Source organism: Saccostrea echinata, unplaced genomic scaffold, assembly GCF_033153115.1.
Source record: "Saccostrea echinata isolate AGI-Se365-2 ecotype Australia unplaced genomic scaffold, CSIRO_AGI_Sech_v1 ptg000047l, whole genome shotgun sequence".
NCBI lineage: Eukaryota > Metazoa > Mollusca > Bivalvia > Ostreida > Ostreidae > Saccostrea > Saccostrea echinata.
The window spans coordinates 13,033,895-13,054,787 of NW_026889796.1; the positions used below are offsets into that span (position 1 = coordinate 13,033,895).

Below are 20,893 nucleotides of genomic sequence, written 5' to 3' on the forward strand. Positions count from 1 at the left end.
AATAACCAACACAAAAGAACATTGAAAGAATTTTTTAAGTAAGATACAAAACTCAGATGGTCTATTATGCCAGATACGGTGCTCCGAACCTCGTTCCAGTCCCGTACATGTATCTGACATATTAACCATCTTGTTTTGTATCCCTTACATACAACACAACACAAACATACATTGCCTGACAGCCAGCCGTGATAGCTGGACGCCCGTAATTTATTTATGTGCTACATTACTTTAATAATATACACATAAACAAACAAAATGCAGAAAAAAAACGTAATGCTGACCTTTGTAACACTGCAAAATTTTAAAAAACATGACCAATATCTTATACTTACGTGTAACGACTGAAGTATCCCTTTAAATAGCATCAAGACCGGCCAGGCAAAAACTATATTATAGATAACTACAGTGTTCCAAGTTTGAACGCATGTGTCGCCTGCTTTGTAGCTTCATTAAAGATGTAAATAATTTTCAACTATTTTTTTAATACTAGTAATTGCCTGCAAAGAAAAAAAGCATCCACGGATAGTATTAGACTGCGATAAAATCTGACGATCAAAGAAAATATGGTTCTTCAACCCTCGAATGAAAAATTAAATTGAAAGGATTATTATTAGAAATAATTATTTATCATTTTATTAATACCTGTTTCCAACAATCCTCCAAAAGAGATTTAAGAATAGTCAGTCTACACGATTCATTGTGGAATATCAATCCCGATGTATTTTATAGTATTTAAGTATAAGTTTGTGCGATAACTGAATATCATACAGTTTCAAAGTACAGTATTTTGAGCTCATAAACATGTATAAATGCTAACTACCAAAACCCTGCCTCTCAAAATTCAAAAGTTATACTTTGAATTAAACTGCTGGAGTATTTTTTTGCAAAGTAGGTCAAAGGTTAAGGTCAAGTTGTAACTCTGTGTTTTTTTAAATGTTTTATGTTAAATAGTGCACATGCTCAATACTACAGACTTACCTCTTTAATATAAAAAATATGCTGTATATCGGCCCTATGAACTATTTTAAAAGTAGGACAAAAATCAAGGTCAACGGTCACGAGATCGGTAACCATGGTAATTAACGAAAGCCATGGTGCCAAGAAATATATAAATATCAAATCCATACCTCTTACAGTTCTCAGATATAGGGTGTGATAGACGGACAGACAAATAGCTAGACAGAGACAGACGCCGGGTAAAGTGATCCCTAAGTGTCGCACTGCTCCGCAGGCGACACAAACACGATGAAAATTGATGAAAAAAAAACCCTCTAGAAACCTGTGTCCGCTGCTCTCCTCACAAAGCCTTGGCATACATGGTGCTGTCAAAAGACGGGAATATTTACGTCATGTGATCTCGAAGCACAGATCCCGTCATCGAGAGAATAATTAACAAGAAGGTATTTGAAGTACTGATAAGTAAACTAGCTTAGGGCAACAGCTCCTGTGGTGATGAGATTGGGACTGAGTCCATAAATTAATATTACAATCAAGGGTTTATCCCTAAAGGTTGGAGTGCCATGTTGGGCTTCGTTGGTCAACGGACAGAACTAAGGATAAAGCACATTATATGTAGGCGGCAAGGCAATTGTAGGATAGACGATAAAAAATTACCATGAATACCCTCTGAGTATGAAATACCCTCTTTGTTGGGGGGGAAAAACGCACCTTCTTAAAATTCTAATATCTCTCTTCCTCTTTTTGTTCTCGCTCTCAGCTCTTCTTAAATGTTTTGGCAATTTTTGGATTAATCTAAAAAAAATTTTGTATGTTTAAAGTGTATTGCCTTATTCTGATGAAAATGCAGGATTTACACACAAAAAATATGTAAGAACACGTTGAATTGATAAACTTTTGAAAAAGATACACAATCTTATTTTTGGCTTACAACACAATGTAATCTTGAATTTTAGTTTCTCTAAATACACAAACAGTTTGTTAAATGAATTGTAGTTGTCAATTAAGTTTGAAAAAAACTGTCCATTCTCAGTTAGATCGAATGCAGCTTTTGTTAAAGAAAATAAAACATGCAAATTATATACACAATTTACAAAGAACATTCTCAAACAAATTGACCGCAACTGACCTAAGTCGATAAAAAAAGGGTAGCAACTGTTCCTCCGCCATGCGCTCGGCACTTTGAAGTGAAAGTTGCGTGTCCTTCGGATGAGACCTTAAAAACCGAGGCCCTGTGTCACGGCAGGCGTTGACACGATAAAGATCCCTCACTGCTCAATGGCCCTGAGTGCCGAGTAAAGGTCAAAATTTGAAGCCCTTCACCGGTATATGGTGACGTCTCTATATGAGTGAAAAATTCTCGAATTGGGACGTAAAACACATGCAATCAAACAATCATACAAATTGAATACCACTTTGCATATTGAACACGATTTGTACTCATGATTTTCTGTCATCACAATAAATTCCACACACAACACCAACATGAAAAATGTAATGTTCGTTACATTATCATTTTCCATTTGTTTCACTTACGACTAACAAATGAAAGATTATGATATGTGTTCTTCATTTGATGGGTTTTTTTTTTCAGTCAACAGCCCTCGACTGGGGATTTTTGTGCGAACAGAATCGACAGTTTTTGGTTTCTTTACTTATAAGAGACTGTTCTCACAAATATTCATATATTCATTGACCTGAGGTCAAGCTCTTGAAAACGAGGCTAAGATATTTCTTTTTTCCGGTATTCGATATAGTTTTCTATTCATATTACAGTAAATTTTAGGTTAGTCATTCCAGTTATTCAATATGAAAAATAAAACATCGCAAATATATTCCATACTTTATCATATTATTACACGTTTTTACTTTTAAGTCAAACAACATGGAGTCGCCCGCGTGGCGCAGTGGTTAGAGCGTCTGCTCTAGAGTCGCGGAGTAAGGAGTTGATCCTTACGTCGCGGGTTCGAATCCCACCGTATAGACCGTATAAACCGAGGTCCCGTGTCGCGTACCCCCAATAATTTTGCAGATATATATCTGCAAATCAATACTATAGAAAACATTGTTACTTTATGCTTGTGCCCTCTCAGTAATAACGTCTGATGACCTTTTTTAGCTAACCTGTCCGTCCTCCGTCTGTCTAGCTGCCTGTTCGTCCGTCTGTAAACTTCTCTCATTTTCGACTTCTTGTTTGAAGGGGATTCAAATTTCTTCAAATGAAGGACCAAGCTCTTTTCCAAGGGGAGATAATTAAGAATTAGTAAAAAATTGGTTGCATTCTTTTCAAAATCTTCTTTTGAATTCAATTTATTCTCTCAAAAACCATGTAAATGGTACATCAGGTACATAAACATATAAAAACATAAATACATATAATATAGTTGGTCAGGCAAAAGGTGAGATTAATTGAGCTAGCTAAGGAGAACAGACAATTCTATTCATTTAAGTATTAAATGTACATAATTTTTCAAAGATTTAACATATCTTTTTGACACATGACTTCACAAAACTTTATGGCGATGGCAAACACACTTTTTGAATCCTTTTATCTGTGAATTATGCATGAGATGAGTATTTGTTAAGAAGATTCGAATCAACCAATAGCACATTTCTGTTGATACATGTAGCATTGGGAATTAATGCATAAAAATGTTAAGTATTACAGGAAATGCCCTAGTCCTGAAAAGTCCCCAGTACAGTAGTCCTCGGTTCACTGATACATGTTCGTATTTACACCGCCTTAGCTGTGAACTGATGCACAACTACGTTTGTTCTGTTATTTATACGTCTCCATTGCCATTTCTGCATGAACGTGCTACTTTAGGGTGACAAAGTGTGTAGTACATCAGCATGAATAGAGTGCATAAAACGATTCCAGATGATCCTGTGGCTAAATATACCAAACTAGACTTATCTACGTCACCCCAAAATAAGAACAGCGCCACTATCACAGCGTTTTCTACATGGAACAAAGAGTAATACGCTATGGCAAGAACTCGAGATTTACCTCGGTTCAAATTCATGAAAGATACAATTTGCACAAATCCGATGAACACAAGGAATAAAATGTTGTGTAGCTTTCTTCTATAAACTTTCACATTTTTGAAAAAAGCAACAGTTATCATGATCATCCAATGGAATATAACACCAAATATTACGTAGTAGGGACCGTTTCCTTCGATTTAAATCACCATCATAATGGCTGTGATTCTTGGTCCGATCTCGAACACTCGCCAGAGGAAGTATCCCACAGCTCCACAGTTTGTGTTTGCTTTCAAACCGGAAGTTGCGTTAAAGATACGCAGTGCTCTGTTGTATCCCGTCACCGACCATGGCACACCTGCTAAAGACGATGCTATGGTAACAGCTCGCAGAATTTCTGTAATTAAACAAAATGTAGTCAATTAAATCATCTCTAAGTTATTATGAAATCAGTCTTGATTCAATAGATATAAACGAACATCTTTTTAATCATACATGTCTATTGATTCAATAGATATAAACGAACATCTTTTTAATCATACATGTCTATAAAAATAAATTTACATTTTTAAATTTTGATAATAATTATATAAATATTAAATATTCTTTGAAATTCAAACTTACATGATAACTATGATATATAGATGCATGTATCATGAAAGACCCTTTAAAGCTACATTGAAGAAAATGATATATAATCTTAAGAAACTGTCACAATTCCTGAAAAATTATTCCTATTCAACAAGAAAATTGCGAATTCAAGATTCCGGGGGAAAATACCAAGAAAATACTATTAATGCGTTTTTTCATACAAACCGAAAATACTCACTCTAGCAAAATATTTTTTTAATACTTTTTACATTTAATGGGACTGAAATGTAAGTGTTTTGAAGCACTTAATCAATGCTTCAAAACACTTGCATTTCAGTATCTAGAACTTTTAGTTTTTATTAAAATAGTTGGATGCAACAAGTGTAGTACATATTGTATAGACTGATTTTATGAAGAAATGAAAAACAAATAGCAAATTATAACTTATGAACAGCTGATAATTGCTGTTTGACAGTGATTTGAAAAAGACCTACATGACATTTTGCTGGAAACTATAAAATATATAAATAACGGAAAGAGAATAGGTCTATATCCCTGGAGTTTTAATACACTAGTAGCCATCTACCCATTCCCCGTCCCATGATACAATAGACCAATTTTAATAAAAATTGGATTGTTCATTCTTTGATGGATCAGTTGATTTTGAAAATATTTATAATTTGATAGAGAAATACGCACTCTGACACAAATAAACATGTTTTCCCCTTTACTTACGTAAGTGTAATGCTTCTTGCGGCGTGTCATGGATAGCAATGTAAACCTGGATGATCAACTGTTGAGCGGATTCAAAGAAGGCGTCGAACATCCGTAGAAAACTGCCATCTTTATCATTCTTTATCATTCTATTGTGATGTTTCTTTTAACACTGGATCTGCGACTTAACCACCCATGTTTTAAGTAAAAGAAATTTCTGAAAAAGGAACACAGTGCTTATATCAAGTTTGGATAAGATGTTTAAGGAATAATTGCGAATGAATAAAGTAGATCCAAGTATTTTTGAATTTTATCTAACTCTATATACTTTAGAAGTACAATATATTAAAAATCAGCGACTTAAGTTATTTGAGGGTCTTGCATGTGATCCAAAATGGTAGTGAAGTTATCAAGTATCTGATTTCAAAGCTGCGATACACTAACTGATAATGGTAGAAAATGGGAAGGCCACAATCAGAAACAAATACTTTCCCAATTTTCCTACGGGTCCACTTCCGTCTTGCAAGTACCAAACCGTGCTTATATAAGGACCCCACCACCAGAAATGACGCAATCACAACCGTTGACGTAAGTGCACACTCTACCGTGATTTTTGGATTCCAAGGCAAGAAGAATGTCCGTTACAACGTCGAAGACAAAGAGTACTATTGAAACAACAACACCAAGAAAGTCCAAAATGGAAAATGGATAGGGTTGGACGTTGTTTTTATCATTTGTGGTAGAAGTGTTCTCATCCGAGTCATCAATGATAAGCGTGGCGTTTTAATCTCGGACCCCCACCATACTTCTGAGCATAATTTTTCTCCTACTTTGATCAATTTCTCCATTTAGCTCTCGATTTCTCCCCGACATCGACACAATCTAAAGGGTACACAGCCGGTAACTTTTATGTTGTCCGATTACGTTGTTCTTCTCACCTTGATTTTGTTTTTCACGAAAACCAACCATATTATCTACCTCACACTCGTCCGTTTCTGTTCTGTGTTTCTTCTTTTTTAATTTCAACTTCTTCATTGTGCTACAATCTGCAGAGTAAAATCTTGTTCTGGGAATAGAATTTGAAGTACAAAACGTAAGATTCCCGAGAAATCTTGATAAGGAAATATCTAGTATCGTTTTTATACTTATTTCATAGTGTAATCTAATATCATGTGTTCAATAAGATTAGAGAAACCTATGAATAGATTGATTTATCGCATTATCTAAACCATTAAGGTTTACGACAAGCTGGGTTTTAACTTATTCGTTCGATTTCTGGTAGATTTCAGAATACAAGAAATGGCATCATGAAACTTGTATGATATAAAAATAATTATTATGTTAATAAAATAATTTGACATATACATAGATAATGTACTCCGTATAGTCAACGTCTGTGAAAGTTTTCAAAACCTTATCGCCTTGCTTCCGAATTAGTTATAGGACCAAATTAATGTTCTTGTCTGGATCCTGTTTTACAAAAGAACTGACGACTAAAAGCAAACTTTTAATTCTGTTTATTACTTTGATTTTAAAATGGTTTTCATCTTTTTAAAAAAAAAAATTAGAAAGATATTTTTATGCTAGCAATTTTAAAAAGAAGAATCATTTTTGCAGAATTTTACAATGAACTAAAGTTTGTGGTTCGTTTGTAATACGGGCCCAGATCGTGTCATTCAATGTAAGAATGTATGCAATAAATGGAAAGGGGAGTTTTGGTTTTATCCAAAATATAGAGTAATATCGTATTCGAATTTTAAGATAAACTCTGGCATAATATATCATGAGGTAAGAGAAAGTGAGATATAGCTAACCAGGCAAAAAATTGTCCTTTTTTGGGGGGGGGGGGGGTTCCACTCACAGGATTCCGTGGATTTTTCGTGTTGTATATAAAATGTATTAATTTGTAACTCAAAGAGTGACTGCCTAGAATATATGTATTAATGGCTCTAATTCCTTTTGATAATATTTAGAAAGGGATAAGAAATAATACCAAAATTGAAAAATTGTAGGAGAAATCACTGTAGGAGTAATTTCTTTTCCAAATTACTGTGAATTATTTTATTTAATATGTATACATGTATATCTTTGCCCAAATAGACAGTATTCGAAGATATGAATGAAGACTAACTTTTGGTTTATTTAAAAATAACTCAGGGATTTTCTTTACAAACATACCACCGGATAATAAGTGATAAATATTTAAAGAATTTTAAACGATACAAATTTAAAGAACTTAGAAATTACCAAGTGACGGCACTTTAATTAAGGCTCATACAAATGATTTCATACATGTATACTAAAAGATTTGCGAGGTCCATCAGATAGAATACACTTCTAGGATTCCATTTGATTGTACAGATTAGGAGCTGAGTAGGGTTGAGAAGATTAGAACCAAATATAAATAGCATGGGCAATTAATGCATAAACATATTGAGCATAATATGAAATGACACATTTCATAAAAAAAGTCCACGATACAGAAAATAAGTACTAAATGAGATAACAGTTCAGTGCATAATAAGCTGTGCATGATGAGATTTCTAAAAACATGTCCGCCTTAAATTTATGATAAATGCAACTTTTCCAAATTATGAAATTATTGTATTATAGACAAATATAGAATTGTAATTAACAACCAAGATGATGTTCTTTGAGGATTCAGTATGTTCGCCCAATTTTGATCCGAAGTCCAACTACGCTTGCCCTTGTACAAGTAATTCAACGTCTTTACTGCTTTTTCTGCATATATGTGAAACTTTAGGGTGACAAAAAGTACATAATACGTCAGCATGAACAGAGTATACATAACAACCCCGGATCGATGAAACCACAAATATTGTGATTATGCATATCTACCGGTACGTCAACCCAAAATACAAACACTATCATATGGACCAAAGAGGAATACACTACTCGGGATTTGCTCAAATTCATGAAAGATACGATTCACATACACAAAGCCGATGAATAAAATTTGTGTAGGTTTCCTTTAAAGTTTTTTTTTTGCATTAAAAAAAATACACCAGGTACCATGATATCCAATGGATGATCCTTGCTTCGTTCCTTCGATTGAAATTATAACTTACGCATTATAACTTACTATAAGTAATATCTTGCATGTTAACGTAATTATCTTGCATGTTAACGTAAATAAGTCGCATGTTAACATAATTCTGTTGCATCTTGCTTGTATGATGTCGTATACCGGCGTTAGTAAGTATGTTTACCAACATTAAAATTAGATTCTCTATAAAGATTGGTAACTTGCATATCAACATAATTATTATGCATATAGACATAATTATCTTGCATGTTGCAATATTTTTCTCGCATGTTAATTTATCTTGCATGTAGGGGGCAGAAATATGCCACCATACAATTTAAAGAACATTTATGTACTTAATTCTTTTTTAAAACTCAGTATGCACTCTCTATTAATTAAAAATGCAAAAATTTCCAAAACAACCCCCCAAAAAAGTTCAACTTAAACAACCATTTCAAATTTATATTATTTATGTGAAGTAATTGATCTGTTAAACTGTATAAATGTTGTTATCAGATTACGTTATCGTAAAAAAAAGGATTTTTTTTATTACTGAGTACCTCAGCAAAACATTGGATGGATTTACAGAGTTATGCTTCTTTTCTATAGTAAACATTGTGGTTTCCCTTCAATAGATTTTTCATTTCATATATATTGTACATGTTGGATTTCATTTATTACAGAATAATTTCTGTTTTAATTAGTTTGAAGATGGGTCTAAATTTTTCACTAAATTGATTGGACTACTGAGGTAAATTGCAATTTTGAAGTGTATTTAAAATCGGGGGGGGGGGGGGGTTGACTGTTTTCTGAAAGATTAGCTTGATTAACTGAAGACATATGCTCGCGCATCGTCGGTACTCACGGGTGATCTCGTCTTTTACTCATCACCATGATGAGTAAAAGACGAGATCACCCGTGGGTATCCGAAGATGATGCTCGTGCCCTTGATACTCATGGCATTTTTACACAATTGTGTCGTCCATAAATGTAGTCGCAAATCTATGCAATGAATTAAATCAATCATTCCTCCATACACATTAAATTTTAACAACATTTTCATGAAGAGGGCCTATTTATTATGCGCACAGCTATGCCTTAGGGAAGCAGTTACTGTATTTAATAAAAACACACTGTTGCATGGAAAAAACATGAAAAAGTAAACGAGGCTCAAATATCATATCACGTTTTCCTTGTAGGGTTTTTAAAATTGATTTTTTTTTTAGATATTTCAACTGCTTAGGGAATGAACGCATGCTTTGTGAAAAAAATCATAGTTATATTTTATCAAGATAAAAGCGAACTCGCATTTTTTAGTCATTATGTATAATACTTAACAACTGTTTTCTGTCGAAACTTAATGCTTTACAAAAATGGGACAATTTCACATTTTATCATTGATAGGTAAACATTGTTTTAGTGCATGGCGAAATTCGATTCGAGTGTGCATCACGTAGGCAATTGCAACACTGTGCAAACATCCAGTGGTTACTGTAATTTTACTTTTTTGACTATTTTAATTTCCATTTTGAAATGGAACATATAACAACTCTAAGAAATCTGTGGAACCAATGAACACCTAAAAGTTTAAAATTCGAAAGTGGTGCCGTTTTCTAATGTAGAAAGGCTAGAGTTTTTAGTAAGTAAAAACTTGTATTGAAAAATAGGATGTATGTGACGGTAGCTTGATTTAACAATTATTGAGTGTACAAGCATTTGGAAAAGAACCAAGTTACACTAAGATGAGAAAAATTATTTTAACGAGTTCCTCAGCCAACAACTTTCATTGAATTACGGCACTCGCCCCGTGATTGGAAGGTCGTGTGTTCGAATCACGGCCGCAATAGACCTAAGTCGATCAAAAATATGTAGCAACTGTTCCTTCTCCAAGCGCTCGATACTTTGAAGTGAAAGTTGCGGGTCCTTCGGATGAGAACTTAAAAACTGAGCCCCGTGTCACGGTAGGCGTTGGCACGATAAAGAACCCTCACTGCTCAATGACCCTGAGTGCCGAGTAAAGTCTAAATTTGAAGCCCTTCACCGGTATATGGTGACGTCTCTGTATGGGTGAAAAATTCTCGAATTGGGACGTAAAACAACATACAATCAATCAATCATTGAATTAAGAACCAATCCCGATTTATTTTCATACAATTTCAGTTGGTGCGGTAAATGTATATCATATTTTAAGAATAAAATGTCATGAGGTCATAACATGTAATATATATGCTCGTTATATCTTTATCTCTCAAAATTCAAAAGATAAGTAAAATTGAAAGTTCAGAATATTTTTGAAAAGTAGATCAAAGGTCAAGGTAGAGCTGACTGTAACGCTAGAATTTTTCAAAAAAAAAAAAACTCTTTTGACAAGCGGTGTACATGCCTACCTCTCAAAACTCAAAGACAATGATGTATATTTGCACTTTGAATTATTTCTAAAAGTATATGTAGGTTAAAGGTCAAGATCAAAGGTCACGAGGTTGCCACCCTGGTATTTTACAAAATGCCATTGTTTCAAGCATATCACGAGTAACTAAGATATCTAATCTCTACTTCTACCTCTAACAGTTTTCAAGATATCAGGTGTGACAGACAGACAGACGGATACTCAGACATATGCCAGGCAAAGTGAATCTTCAGAGTAACTCACCTCTGCAGGCGACACAAAATAGTCTAATACGCTTTGTTCTCATATGAGATTCAAAATCTTTGTCAATTCTTTATGTTGTTCCTTAATTCAATAAAAAAAAAAGGTGACGATAACGAACAGTGATCGATTTAAAAATATATGCAAACAATACACATTTGTGAACAGAGTATAATACACAGACCCCCCGGAAATTCCAGAGTGGGATCAGGGGCCTAAGAGGAGTAAGCATCCCCTATTGACTAGTCACAACCGCTTTGAGCCCTTTGTAATGATCAGGTAGACAGAACATTCATTAGTTAAATTTAGTATAAAAACAGAGGCCTAACAATTGGTATGTCAGTCAAAATATGACCCAATGATAGGTTATATTTAATAACAAGGTCATTATATCGACCATAGGATTTACGAAATGTTGACTTTAAACGAGGTTATTGAAATCCCAGTTACATCAGCTTATCTGTCAGTAGCCTGTCTCGGTTTAAAAATTGATCATACTCAGAGCATGCTCTTGAGTATCGAATAAGTTTGGAGCCAAAACACCATACGCAGATGATAGCTGAATATTACTAATTGAATACATAAGGAAAGATGAAAAGCTGAAGTCAACTCGTTTGTCATACAATTTAATTGTTAATTGGCCCTTGTCGTCTATAGTCAGTAAAATATCCAAATATGAAATTGGTTCAAAAGCTAACTATTGTTATATTGTCAAAATTTATCCAAAATATTAAATGAATGCAGATTTTACATTTTGTCTTTAAAAAATTAAAAACAAACAACATTACAGCATTGCAAAATCTAGAGAAAGAATTTATTCACAGAAATTTAAAAATTACAAAAAGCAAAAACACAGATTAGTTTTCAATGTTTGTAGTCATTTGCTAAAATCACAATAAGAATAATGTGCAAGGTGGCTGTTCTTTTTTTCTTAATTAAGAAAACTAAAAATCCAACGTATTTGAATGACAATTTCGGATACACTTACACATAAGAATTATAAAGAGTTTTTTCCTTACTGTCTTTAAAGATAAGAAATACACAAGAGGGTTTGAAATAAAACCTACCATCATAAGAATTGAAACAGAATTAAGAATTGCTCTATTGATAAAAATATTATTCAGATAGAGGACATTAACAACGACAGCCGGAATGTAAGTCACAATTGAAATAAAGATAATGGCTGCCAGCATGGCAGACATTGTTTTGTGAAAGGATACTGTGGATTTCGATAGACCTTTTCGAATATTCACAATATTTATGATATGAAGTATTGCAATAGGTATCAAACACCCGATAAACGTTAAACAGAAAGTTAATATTTCAACAACAATACTTTGTGACATAGACATGTAATTTTCAATAACCAAATACAGATGCACGCTGTACAAGATCGCCACCACAACGGATGAGATCCACACCCCAAGTGACATGTAGACAACTTTAGTGTACGTAAAGGTTAGGCTGTAGAACGGCTTACTGATATATATGTAACGGATGATCGCAATGATGAGAAGGTGAAAATTCGATGAGAATGTTGCTAATGCCGTAATTCCATAGAAATACGGAAATGAAGTTACCCACGGAAACATGTCTTGAAAAGTGCTTAAATATCTAAGAATCAGACTCAACATGTCAGCAACGGAAGAGCAAATTATTCCCGTAAATGTCGGTATCTTTACCTTTTTGCGAAAGATGAATAAACAAATAGTGACTATATTTATTATAGTTCCTAAGACACAAATAACAGATGCAATGATAAAATGGATCTGGTACGACACCCATTTTTCTGTAGAATTTTCCCTGGAAGCTATGGCGGAAGTTTCATTCGTCCCATTGTACCGTTTAGGACCAAAGGTTGAAGACTGATTTGCCGCCAAGTTATCCCATACAAAATCCATTTCTGAAGTCTGGTGCTACATATACCAGTTAATTGTTTGATTTTGTGCAAATGCTTGGAGCTGGCCTTTTCCCTGATGGGACCTTTGTTGGAAAAGATATGTTTTTGTTAAAATATTTAAACAGAGTTGACCTATTCATTGATACGCGCATTTCTTTTTATAAATCAAATAATATTAATTTGAAATGAATAAATGACAATAATATATTTGTTACCATATAAGAAGTCGAATTGGAAGATCTTTCATTACAATAAGAAGTCAAATTAACAGATCCTTCCTTGCAAGTGTTCCAGTTTAATTTCTCTAATATTCACCAAAAATTTCATTCTGTCCTCTTCTTTTTAAATTGGATCACAATAAAAATTATTCTATTTCAAACCAAAAAAGATATTTCTATCTTGATCGATGTTGCTACGTTCGTTTACTGTTAAAGTCTCTGCAAATATCACTAAACGGCGACTCAAAATGATGATGCATAATTGATAATACATGGACATAATACCGGTATTCACATTATGCTGAATTACGAGACAGAGTATTGAATAGAAATATATGTTACACTTTAATTTATTCTATACTTTATGATATGCTGACACACAAAAGAAACGCAACAAGCAGTTACAATTTTTGGAATAAATTCTTCTGATAATATCCATTATTTAACAGATGTTAATAGTAAGAAAGAAATTTGATTAAAAACAAATAGAGATTTGATTGAAACTTATAACCTTTAAACTTTAGAAAGTAGCAGTTACCCCCCCCCCCCCCCCCGAGTTCCCCAATTGAAATATAGCGAGTATGTCAACCATGCATAATACTTGCAGTTCCTCTTCTATTTCGCAATGAGTTCATCAGCCTTCTGATTATGATGAGAAGAAATATTCTCCCAGTCTTTTTGAGGTGCCTGTTTCTCAGATGTTGAAGTTGAATTTCTCGATTCTGGCGCAGTGTCTTACCCTTCATAGTTTGTTTTCCGGTCCAAGGACTCTGAGTCGTGCTAGTGAGACGTATGTGCATGCAGAGGCGTGATACAAAACATCTTTGCATCTGCAACACTCTTTCAACTTTATTTTGAGAATTTCTTGCTAAAAGCAATTGTTATGCACGCTAACAGCCTTGGCATCACGTAAGAAGAAACCAGAACTTTTTTACGGAATAATACTGCAATACTTCTGAACAGAAACAAACTTTTGTAAACCCAAACTCTAGTAATTTTTTTAAACGCGCAATTTAAGATTTCCGTTAAATCGGGCTCGGATTTTGGTCTGGAAACTGTGAAATTACCGACTATGCAAAGTTCAAACTTTTCTAACCATTAAAGGTTAAAAAATTATGCACTGTTTTTTTTCTCTAGAAATAGAAATAATCAATGTTTCTTTTGCGTGTCAGTACAATAAGATAGGTATGACACGCCAAATTCACAAAAATACCTAGTTTCAAAGTTGATAAACATAGTTTACGGACCCTAAACTATGGTTAACGATGTTAATCTATATTTCACCTCTCTAAACCAAAGTGAACACCTTAATCTTCGTTTAAAAAGTGTAAACTCTACTTGACACAGAAAACAATCATATTTGCAAATGCAAAACATAGACTAAGTTTATCTGATAAATACGGTTTTGCGATTTGTAGACTACGGTTTACTACTCTAAACTACAGTTAACGAATGTTAATTATAGTTTATGGTTGTATACTATAGTTTACATATTTATTTAAGGGACCGAATTCACAAAATTGTAATACACATAGTTTTACCTTTGAGAAACACAGTTTAACGTCAGAATCTCTTTATAACCATCAACTAAATTGGGAGTTTTTGTATAACTAGTATCCAAACTATTAGTATGGAGTAGAGTAGTACTCAGATTTCAAGATAAACTCTGGGATTATATCATGAGTTTAGAGAAGCAGAGATTCCCAAGCAAAACTGTCTCTTTTGGGGGATAGGGTCCATTCACTTGATTCCTTGATTCTGAATTGATATAAAATTTACAGCAATAAATAAAGCCGCGACTTTAGCTTATAATGACAGGCGCTTGACGAAGGAACAGTCACTATCTATGTTAAATGGCTTAGGCTGGAACAAGAATCGGACCTGGGCCTCCATTAAGCGAGCACACAACCACTTAGCTACCGTTACTGGTGAGGGATAAAGAATAATATCAAAATTGATAATTTTGTAACATTAACTTAACAAGTATTGGACATTTAGATATTTCAACGATGTTTTATCAATTAACAATATTCATTTTCATTCCTACGTTGATAAGAAATATCAGCCTGAACTCGAAATAAAAGACACTATATAGTCAGACACATTTTTTTGTATTTGAATATTTTATTTAAAAAAAACATTAATGGCAACTTTACAACAAATCTTTATGATAGACGTGATGACTTCAACCTGTCTTATTTATGTAACAATATATCATTATCACCAGCATATGGAGTTTATGTCTCCCAGCTGATTCGATACTTATAAGAGCGTGCTCTATTCCTAAAACAAGACAAACTATTGACAAATAAGTTAATGATACAAGTATATCACAGTCCCGTTTAAAGTCAACATTTCGAAAATTCTATAGTCGACCCAATGACCTCGTTTGCAAATACAATCTATCGATGAGTCAGATGTTCACTTTTTTCATAAAATAGTTTGATCATTTTTTCACACTGAACTGTCTACGGATTTTTTTCGTTTGTCTGATGATGACAAGGAGCACAGAGCGGATGTGACCGTTAGACAGGAAATGCTTGTTCCGATCCTCCATGCATTTGATCCCACCTCTTAGTTTTTAGAGTTTCGTGTTTACTCTGCTCACATTTTGTATTGTTCCAAGGGATTTCTGAGCTTGATTACTGTTCGTTATCTTCATAATTCATTAAATAAGAAATCACTTAAGCGAGTATTCTTTTTTTCAAATAAGCATAAAACATTATACAGTTATAGTATATCATTGAGAGAGTTAGCATGATTCCAGTTCCCCTCGACCAGGACTATTTCCATTGGCTTCTCATGGGAAATAGTCTTGATCGAACTTGAATCTTGCTAACTTCTTCAGTAATATACATTTTAACTGATTTATTATACTGATACATATTCGAAGCAGGTATTAGTTCACTTGACTAACGCACGCAAAAGGGGAATTAGTCCATTCACAGCGATTTCTATGGAATTATTCACATCAAACAATCTAATTCTATACAGGAAAAAATCAGTAGAGGTATAATGATAAAATTTTTCATTATACTTTTACAAATAGAGTAACTTTTGGGCTATTTGAATTAGAATAAATTAATGATAAATGTATACATAATATTAAAAGATTTAAAACAACCAATGGTTGGAATGGGTGGAAATATACTGCAATAATTCAATTCAATTGGTACTCAATAAAATTTTTCTGGGACGCGTAAAATTTAGCTGGGACTCAACCTCCTCAGAAATCTTGAGTCCTTGGACTCGAATTAGCAAAATCCTAATGAGAACCCTGAACTCTGAATTCAATTCTGTTTGTAACAATGGAGAATCAATGCATAAAAATATAAAAATCCTGATATAAAAGGGCCCTATTCTTGAACTCTGCTCAGAAGAGAAGTCATTGGTCCAGAAAATTAAAGAGGTAGCTATTCAATCAGAAAGATGTTTATGATGAGATTCACAAAATTCTGGTCGCTTTAACTTCATGAAGAACTGTGCCAAATTATGCTGTAGTTGTAGTTACAGAGTCAAAAGTAACTTAACTAATTAAAAACAACATGATGTCACCAGATTCGGTTCATTAACGGTTTTTGAACTGGTGCACAACTACGCTTGCTCTTGTTATTCCATGTTTCCACTGCCATGTCTGCATGAACGTGCTACTTTAGGGTGACAGAGTGTATAGTACATTAACATGAACAGAGTACATAAAACGATTCCAGATGAAGCCACCGATATTGTGGCTATGTATACCCAGCTGGACTTGTCTACGTCACCCCAAAATACGAACAGCGCCACTATCACAGCGTTTTCCACGTGGAACAAAGAGTAGTACGCTATAGCAAGAACTTGGGATTTGCCTCGACTTAAGTTCATGAAGGATATGATTTGCACAAAGCCGATGAACACAATGAATAAAATGTTGTGTAATTTTGTTTTATAGGCTTTAACATTTTTGAAAAATGCAACAGTTATCATGATCATCCAATGGAATAGAACACCAAATATTACGTAGTAGGGACCGTTCCCTTCGATTGAAATCAACATCACAATGGCTGTGATTCTTGGTCCGATCTCGAACACTCGCCAGAGGAAGTACCCCACAGCTCCACAGTTTGTGTTTGCTTTCAAACCAGAAGTTGCGTAAAAGATACGCAGTGCCCTGTAGTATCCCGTGACAGACCATGCTTAACCTGCTAAAGAGGATGCAATGGTGACAGCTCGCAGAATTTCTGTAATTAAACAAACATCTAATCAATTTAAATCATCTGCAAGTTATTATGAAATCAGTCTTGTTACAATAGGTAAAAAGGAACATCTTTTAAGTCATATATGGTTATTATATTGAAATGCAAAAGAAACGCAACCACCTATTTTAGGGGGAAATATTATATATAGGATATAATTTTGTATCTAAAAAGTAAGGACATCTTCAACTTTGTAAATATCGTTAATTTAACGGTTGAATGATTTTCATACCATTACCGGAAGTTAAGTTTGAGTCCGCTTCACAGAAATCAAAAATTGCATGTTTAACAAAATATTTGGCAATAATATGAGGTTTTAAGAATTTGTATCTGTTCATCATAAGTAATGAAGCAATGTTACGAAAAATAAATTCCCCTTTCTTTTGTGTAAGCGATGCCAGGGCTTCCTAAAAATGACTTAAGTACGCATTTCCATTGGTTTAGCTGGAAAATCTCAAAATAAAGGTTATGGAGAGTTGCAGATGCAAATATGCAACACAAAGCGCCTCAACAGGCTCTTACGTATCATTAGCATGAATGACAGTCCTTGGACCGGAAGTCCAAGGGTTACTACACTGCGCTTGGCTAGAGAAAATTCGACCTTATCATTTGAAAAACAGGCTTTTAAAAATGGCAAAGAATATTTCTTTCGCTCAGATCTCGAGGTTGATGAACCTACTGCATCGTAGAAATCAAGCTGCAACTGTTGTACATGGCAGTCTTGACCGCTGTAATTGAATGGTCGGGGTGGGGGTGTTTTAACATTCATGCGTTACTTTCTAAAGTTAAAAGATAATAATTTAACATTTTTATCAAATCTCTGATGTGTATAAATCGAGTTCTATCATACTGTATTCATTTTTGAAAATCATTAGATAAAAAATTCAAATATTTGTATATTACTGCTTGTTGCGTTTCTTTTGCCGTTCAGTATATAATAAGTTTTTAGTATTGTGATAATAGGTTTATAAATATTGAGTATCTTTTTAAATTCAGAGTAACATGGATTACTAGAGATATATGTAGCATGAAAGACCCTGAAAAACTACATTGAAATGATATAACCTTGTTAAGGTACTGTCACAATCCCTGTGAATTTTTTCTTATTCATTATTCAGTTACGAATTCTCGATTCCGGGAAAAAATACTGAAAAATTTAATCAATACTTCCAAGAACCACCTAAGGATTTAAATGACAAACACTTATATTTCAATCCTATTAAAGAAAATATTTGGCTTGAATGGAAAATATCGATTTGTATTTAAAAATGCATTTAGAGTATTCTTTAAAAAAAAAAAAGAAGAAGAGTTTTCACGCATTAAAGCACTTAAATTCTTACCAAAATAGTTGGATGTAAGAAGTGTTGTACATATTGTAAATTAATTTTATAAAGAAATGAAACTAATTACCAGCGAAATCTAACTTATGAAAAGTAAATAATTACTGTTTGACAGTAATTTCGACTACACAACATTATGCTGAAAACTTAAATAAATAAATAACAGAAAGAGAATAGATCTATTTCCTGGAGTTGTAGTATTCTTGTGGTCAGATACCCATTCCCCTGACAAAATAGACTAATTTTAATCAAATAAAGCTTTGTTCATCCTTTGAAGAAACGATTGATTTTGAAAATATTTCTTTTGTGAAGGAGACTTACACACTCTGGTACAAATAAACATATTTTCCCCTTTACTTACCTAAGTGTAGTGCTTTTTGGTGCGCGTCATGGATAGCAATGTAAACCTGGATGATCAACTGAGGAGCGGATTCAAAAAAGGCGTCGAACATCCGTAGAAAACTGGCATCTATATCATTCTTCATCATTCTATTGTGATGTGTTTTCTTGTTATATTTGGATCTGCGACTTAAGAACCCATGTTTTAAGTAAGAGAAGTTTCTGAAAAAAAAAAATAAGAACACGGTTCTTAACTTAAAGCAAATTGGGATACGATAAAGCAATGCATGCATGTGTAACGAATAATTGCGAATGAATAAAGCATCTAGATCCAGGTATCTTTGAATTTTACCTAACTGTATATACTTTAGAAGTACAACCCTAAAGTCATGGACGAAAGTTCTTGAATAAGAGTTATTTTGGGGTCTCTCTGTGATCCAACATGGCACTAAAGAACAAGGTACAGTTTCAATACAAATCTTGCCCTGTGTTTTTCTTAAAAATGAAAGTGATATAAAAAATTAAAACTTGTGCTTTTTGAATCATTGAAATTCCATGCAGAAAGATCATACAAACCATTTTTCTCACATGTCCTTCTAAATTCTAATTGTGACGTCAGAGACCTGTGCATTTTCCCGTATTTTCTTGAAAAGTTGCAGAAGACACCAATTTTCAATGGAACTTTCTTTCAGAAAATATTGTCCACAGGCATCGCCCACAAAGATTTTGAGATATATGATTTTTCAAAGGATTTTACACAGCATATCCGAAAATTAAAGTGGGCGACAGCTGTTGACACTATTTTCTTAAGGAAAATAACCCTAGAAATGGGCCATTTTGAGGCTTTTTCTGTTTAAAATAGAGAAATGCATCAAATTAATGACGTCATATTTCCAGAATGGTACTCCTTCATACCATATTCCTTTCAGATTTATCATAGTCATATACTCAACTAACATTTAAGCCAGTTTCAAAACTTTTTGAAAACATTGATTTTTTAGGGCACAATAAAGCTAAAAACCGTACCTTCTTCTTTATCAAGTATCTGATTTCAAATGCTGTGATACATACCTGATAATGGTAGAAAATGGGAAGGCCACGACAAGAAACAAATACTGTCTCACTCTGCCTATGGGTCCTCTTTCGTCTTGCAGGTACCAAATCGTGCTTAAGGACCCCGTCACCAGAAATGACGCAATCACAACCGATGACGTAAGTGCACACTCTACCATTCTACCGTGATTTTTGTATTCCAAGGCTAGAAGAATGTCCGTGACAACATCAAAGACAAAGAGAAGTATTGAAACAACAACACTAAGAAAGTCCAAAATGGTAAATGGATAGGGTTGGACGTTGTTTTTATCATTTGTGATAGAAGTGTTCTCATCGACACAATCTACGGAGTCCACGGTTTCATTCATTTCATCTCCACGTGAACCAACCGGATTATCTGCCACATCCTTGTTCTTCTCTGTTTCGGGTTTTTCATCTTCATTTTTTAATTTTAACTCCGGCATTGTGTCACAATTTGTCAAAAATTAAGATTTAGTTTTGGGAAAAGAATTTATATCATGTTATTTTTTATCTAGTTTCGGTTTAGACTTATTTCCTACTGTAATCTAATATCAGTTGTTTAAGATTTGGGAAACCTATAAAGAGATTTGTATACCTAGAATTGTATTATCTGAACCGCCCCCACTGTATTCAATGTTGACAACGTCTTAATTGAGATTTCGTGTGGTTTGCGGTAGATTTTTAAATACAGACATTCTCATCTGGAAACATGCCGGTATATTAGATATATCAATAATTATTGATTTCACACTTCATATATTTAGTGCAATGTATCTGTAGGTTTTAAAAACTTTGATCTTGCCTAGCTTATTTATTTATATAGGACCAGAATAATTTTGTTCTT

At 33.7% G+C, this 20,893-nt stretch overlaps 1 protein-coding gene and 1 long non-coding RNA gene across 2 annotated transcripts; both read right to left on the reverse strand.

The window, feature by feature from the left end:
• Positions 1-3,564: 3,564 nt before the first annotated feature.
• LOC133202309 (XK-related protein 4-like) lies at positions 3,565-20,360 on the reverse strand. The gene is given in 4 exon segments (XM_061338104.1): positions 3,565-4,342; positions 5,272-5,415; positions 5,418-5,467; positions 20,047-20,360. Coding segments are annotated over 4 exon segments (954 nt in total). The 5' UTR covers positions 20,208-20,360; the 3' UTR covers positions 3,565-3,743.
• Positions 16,911-19,118, reverse strand: LOC133202310 (uncharacterized). The gene is made up of 2 exons (XR_009723241.1): positions 18,998-19,118; positions 16,911-17,281 (listed from the first exon to the last, which is right to left on the reverse strand). It is a non-coding gene; the product is annotated as an uncharacterized LOC133202310 (long non-coding RNA).
• Positions 20,361-20,893: the final 533 nt, after the last annotated feature.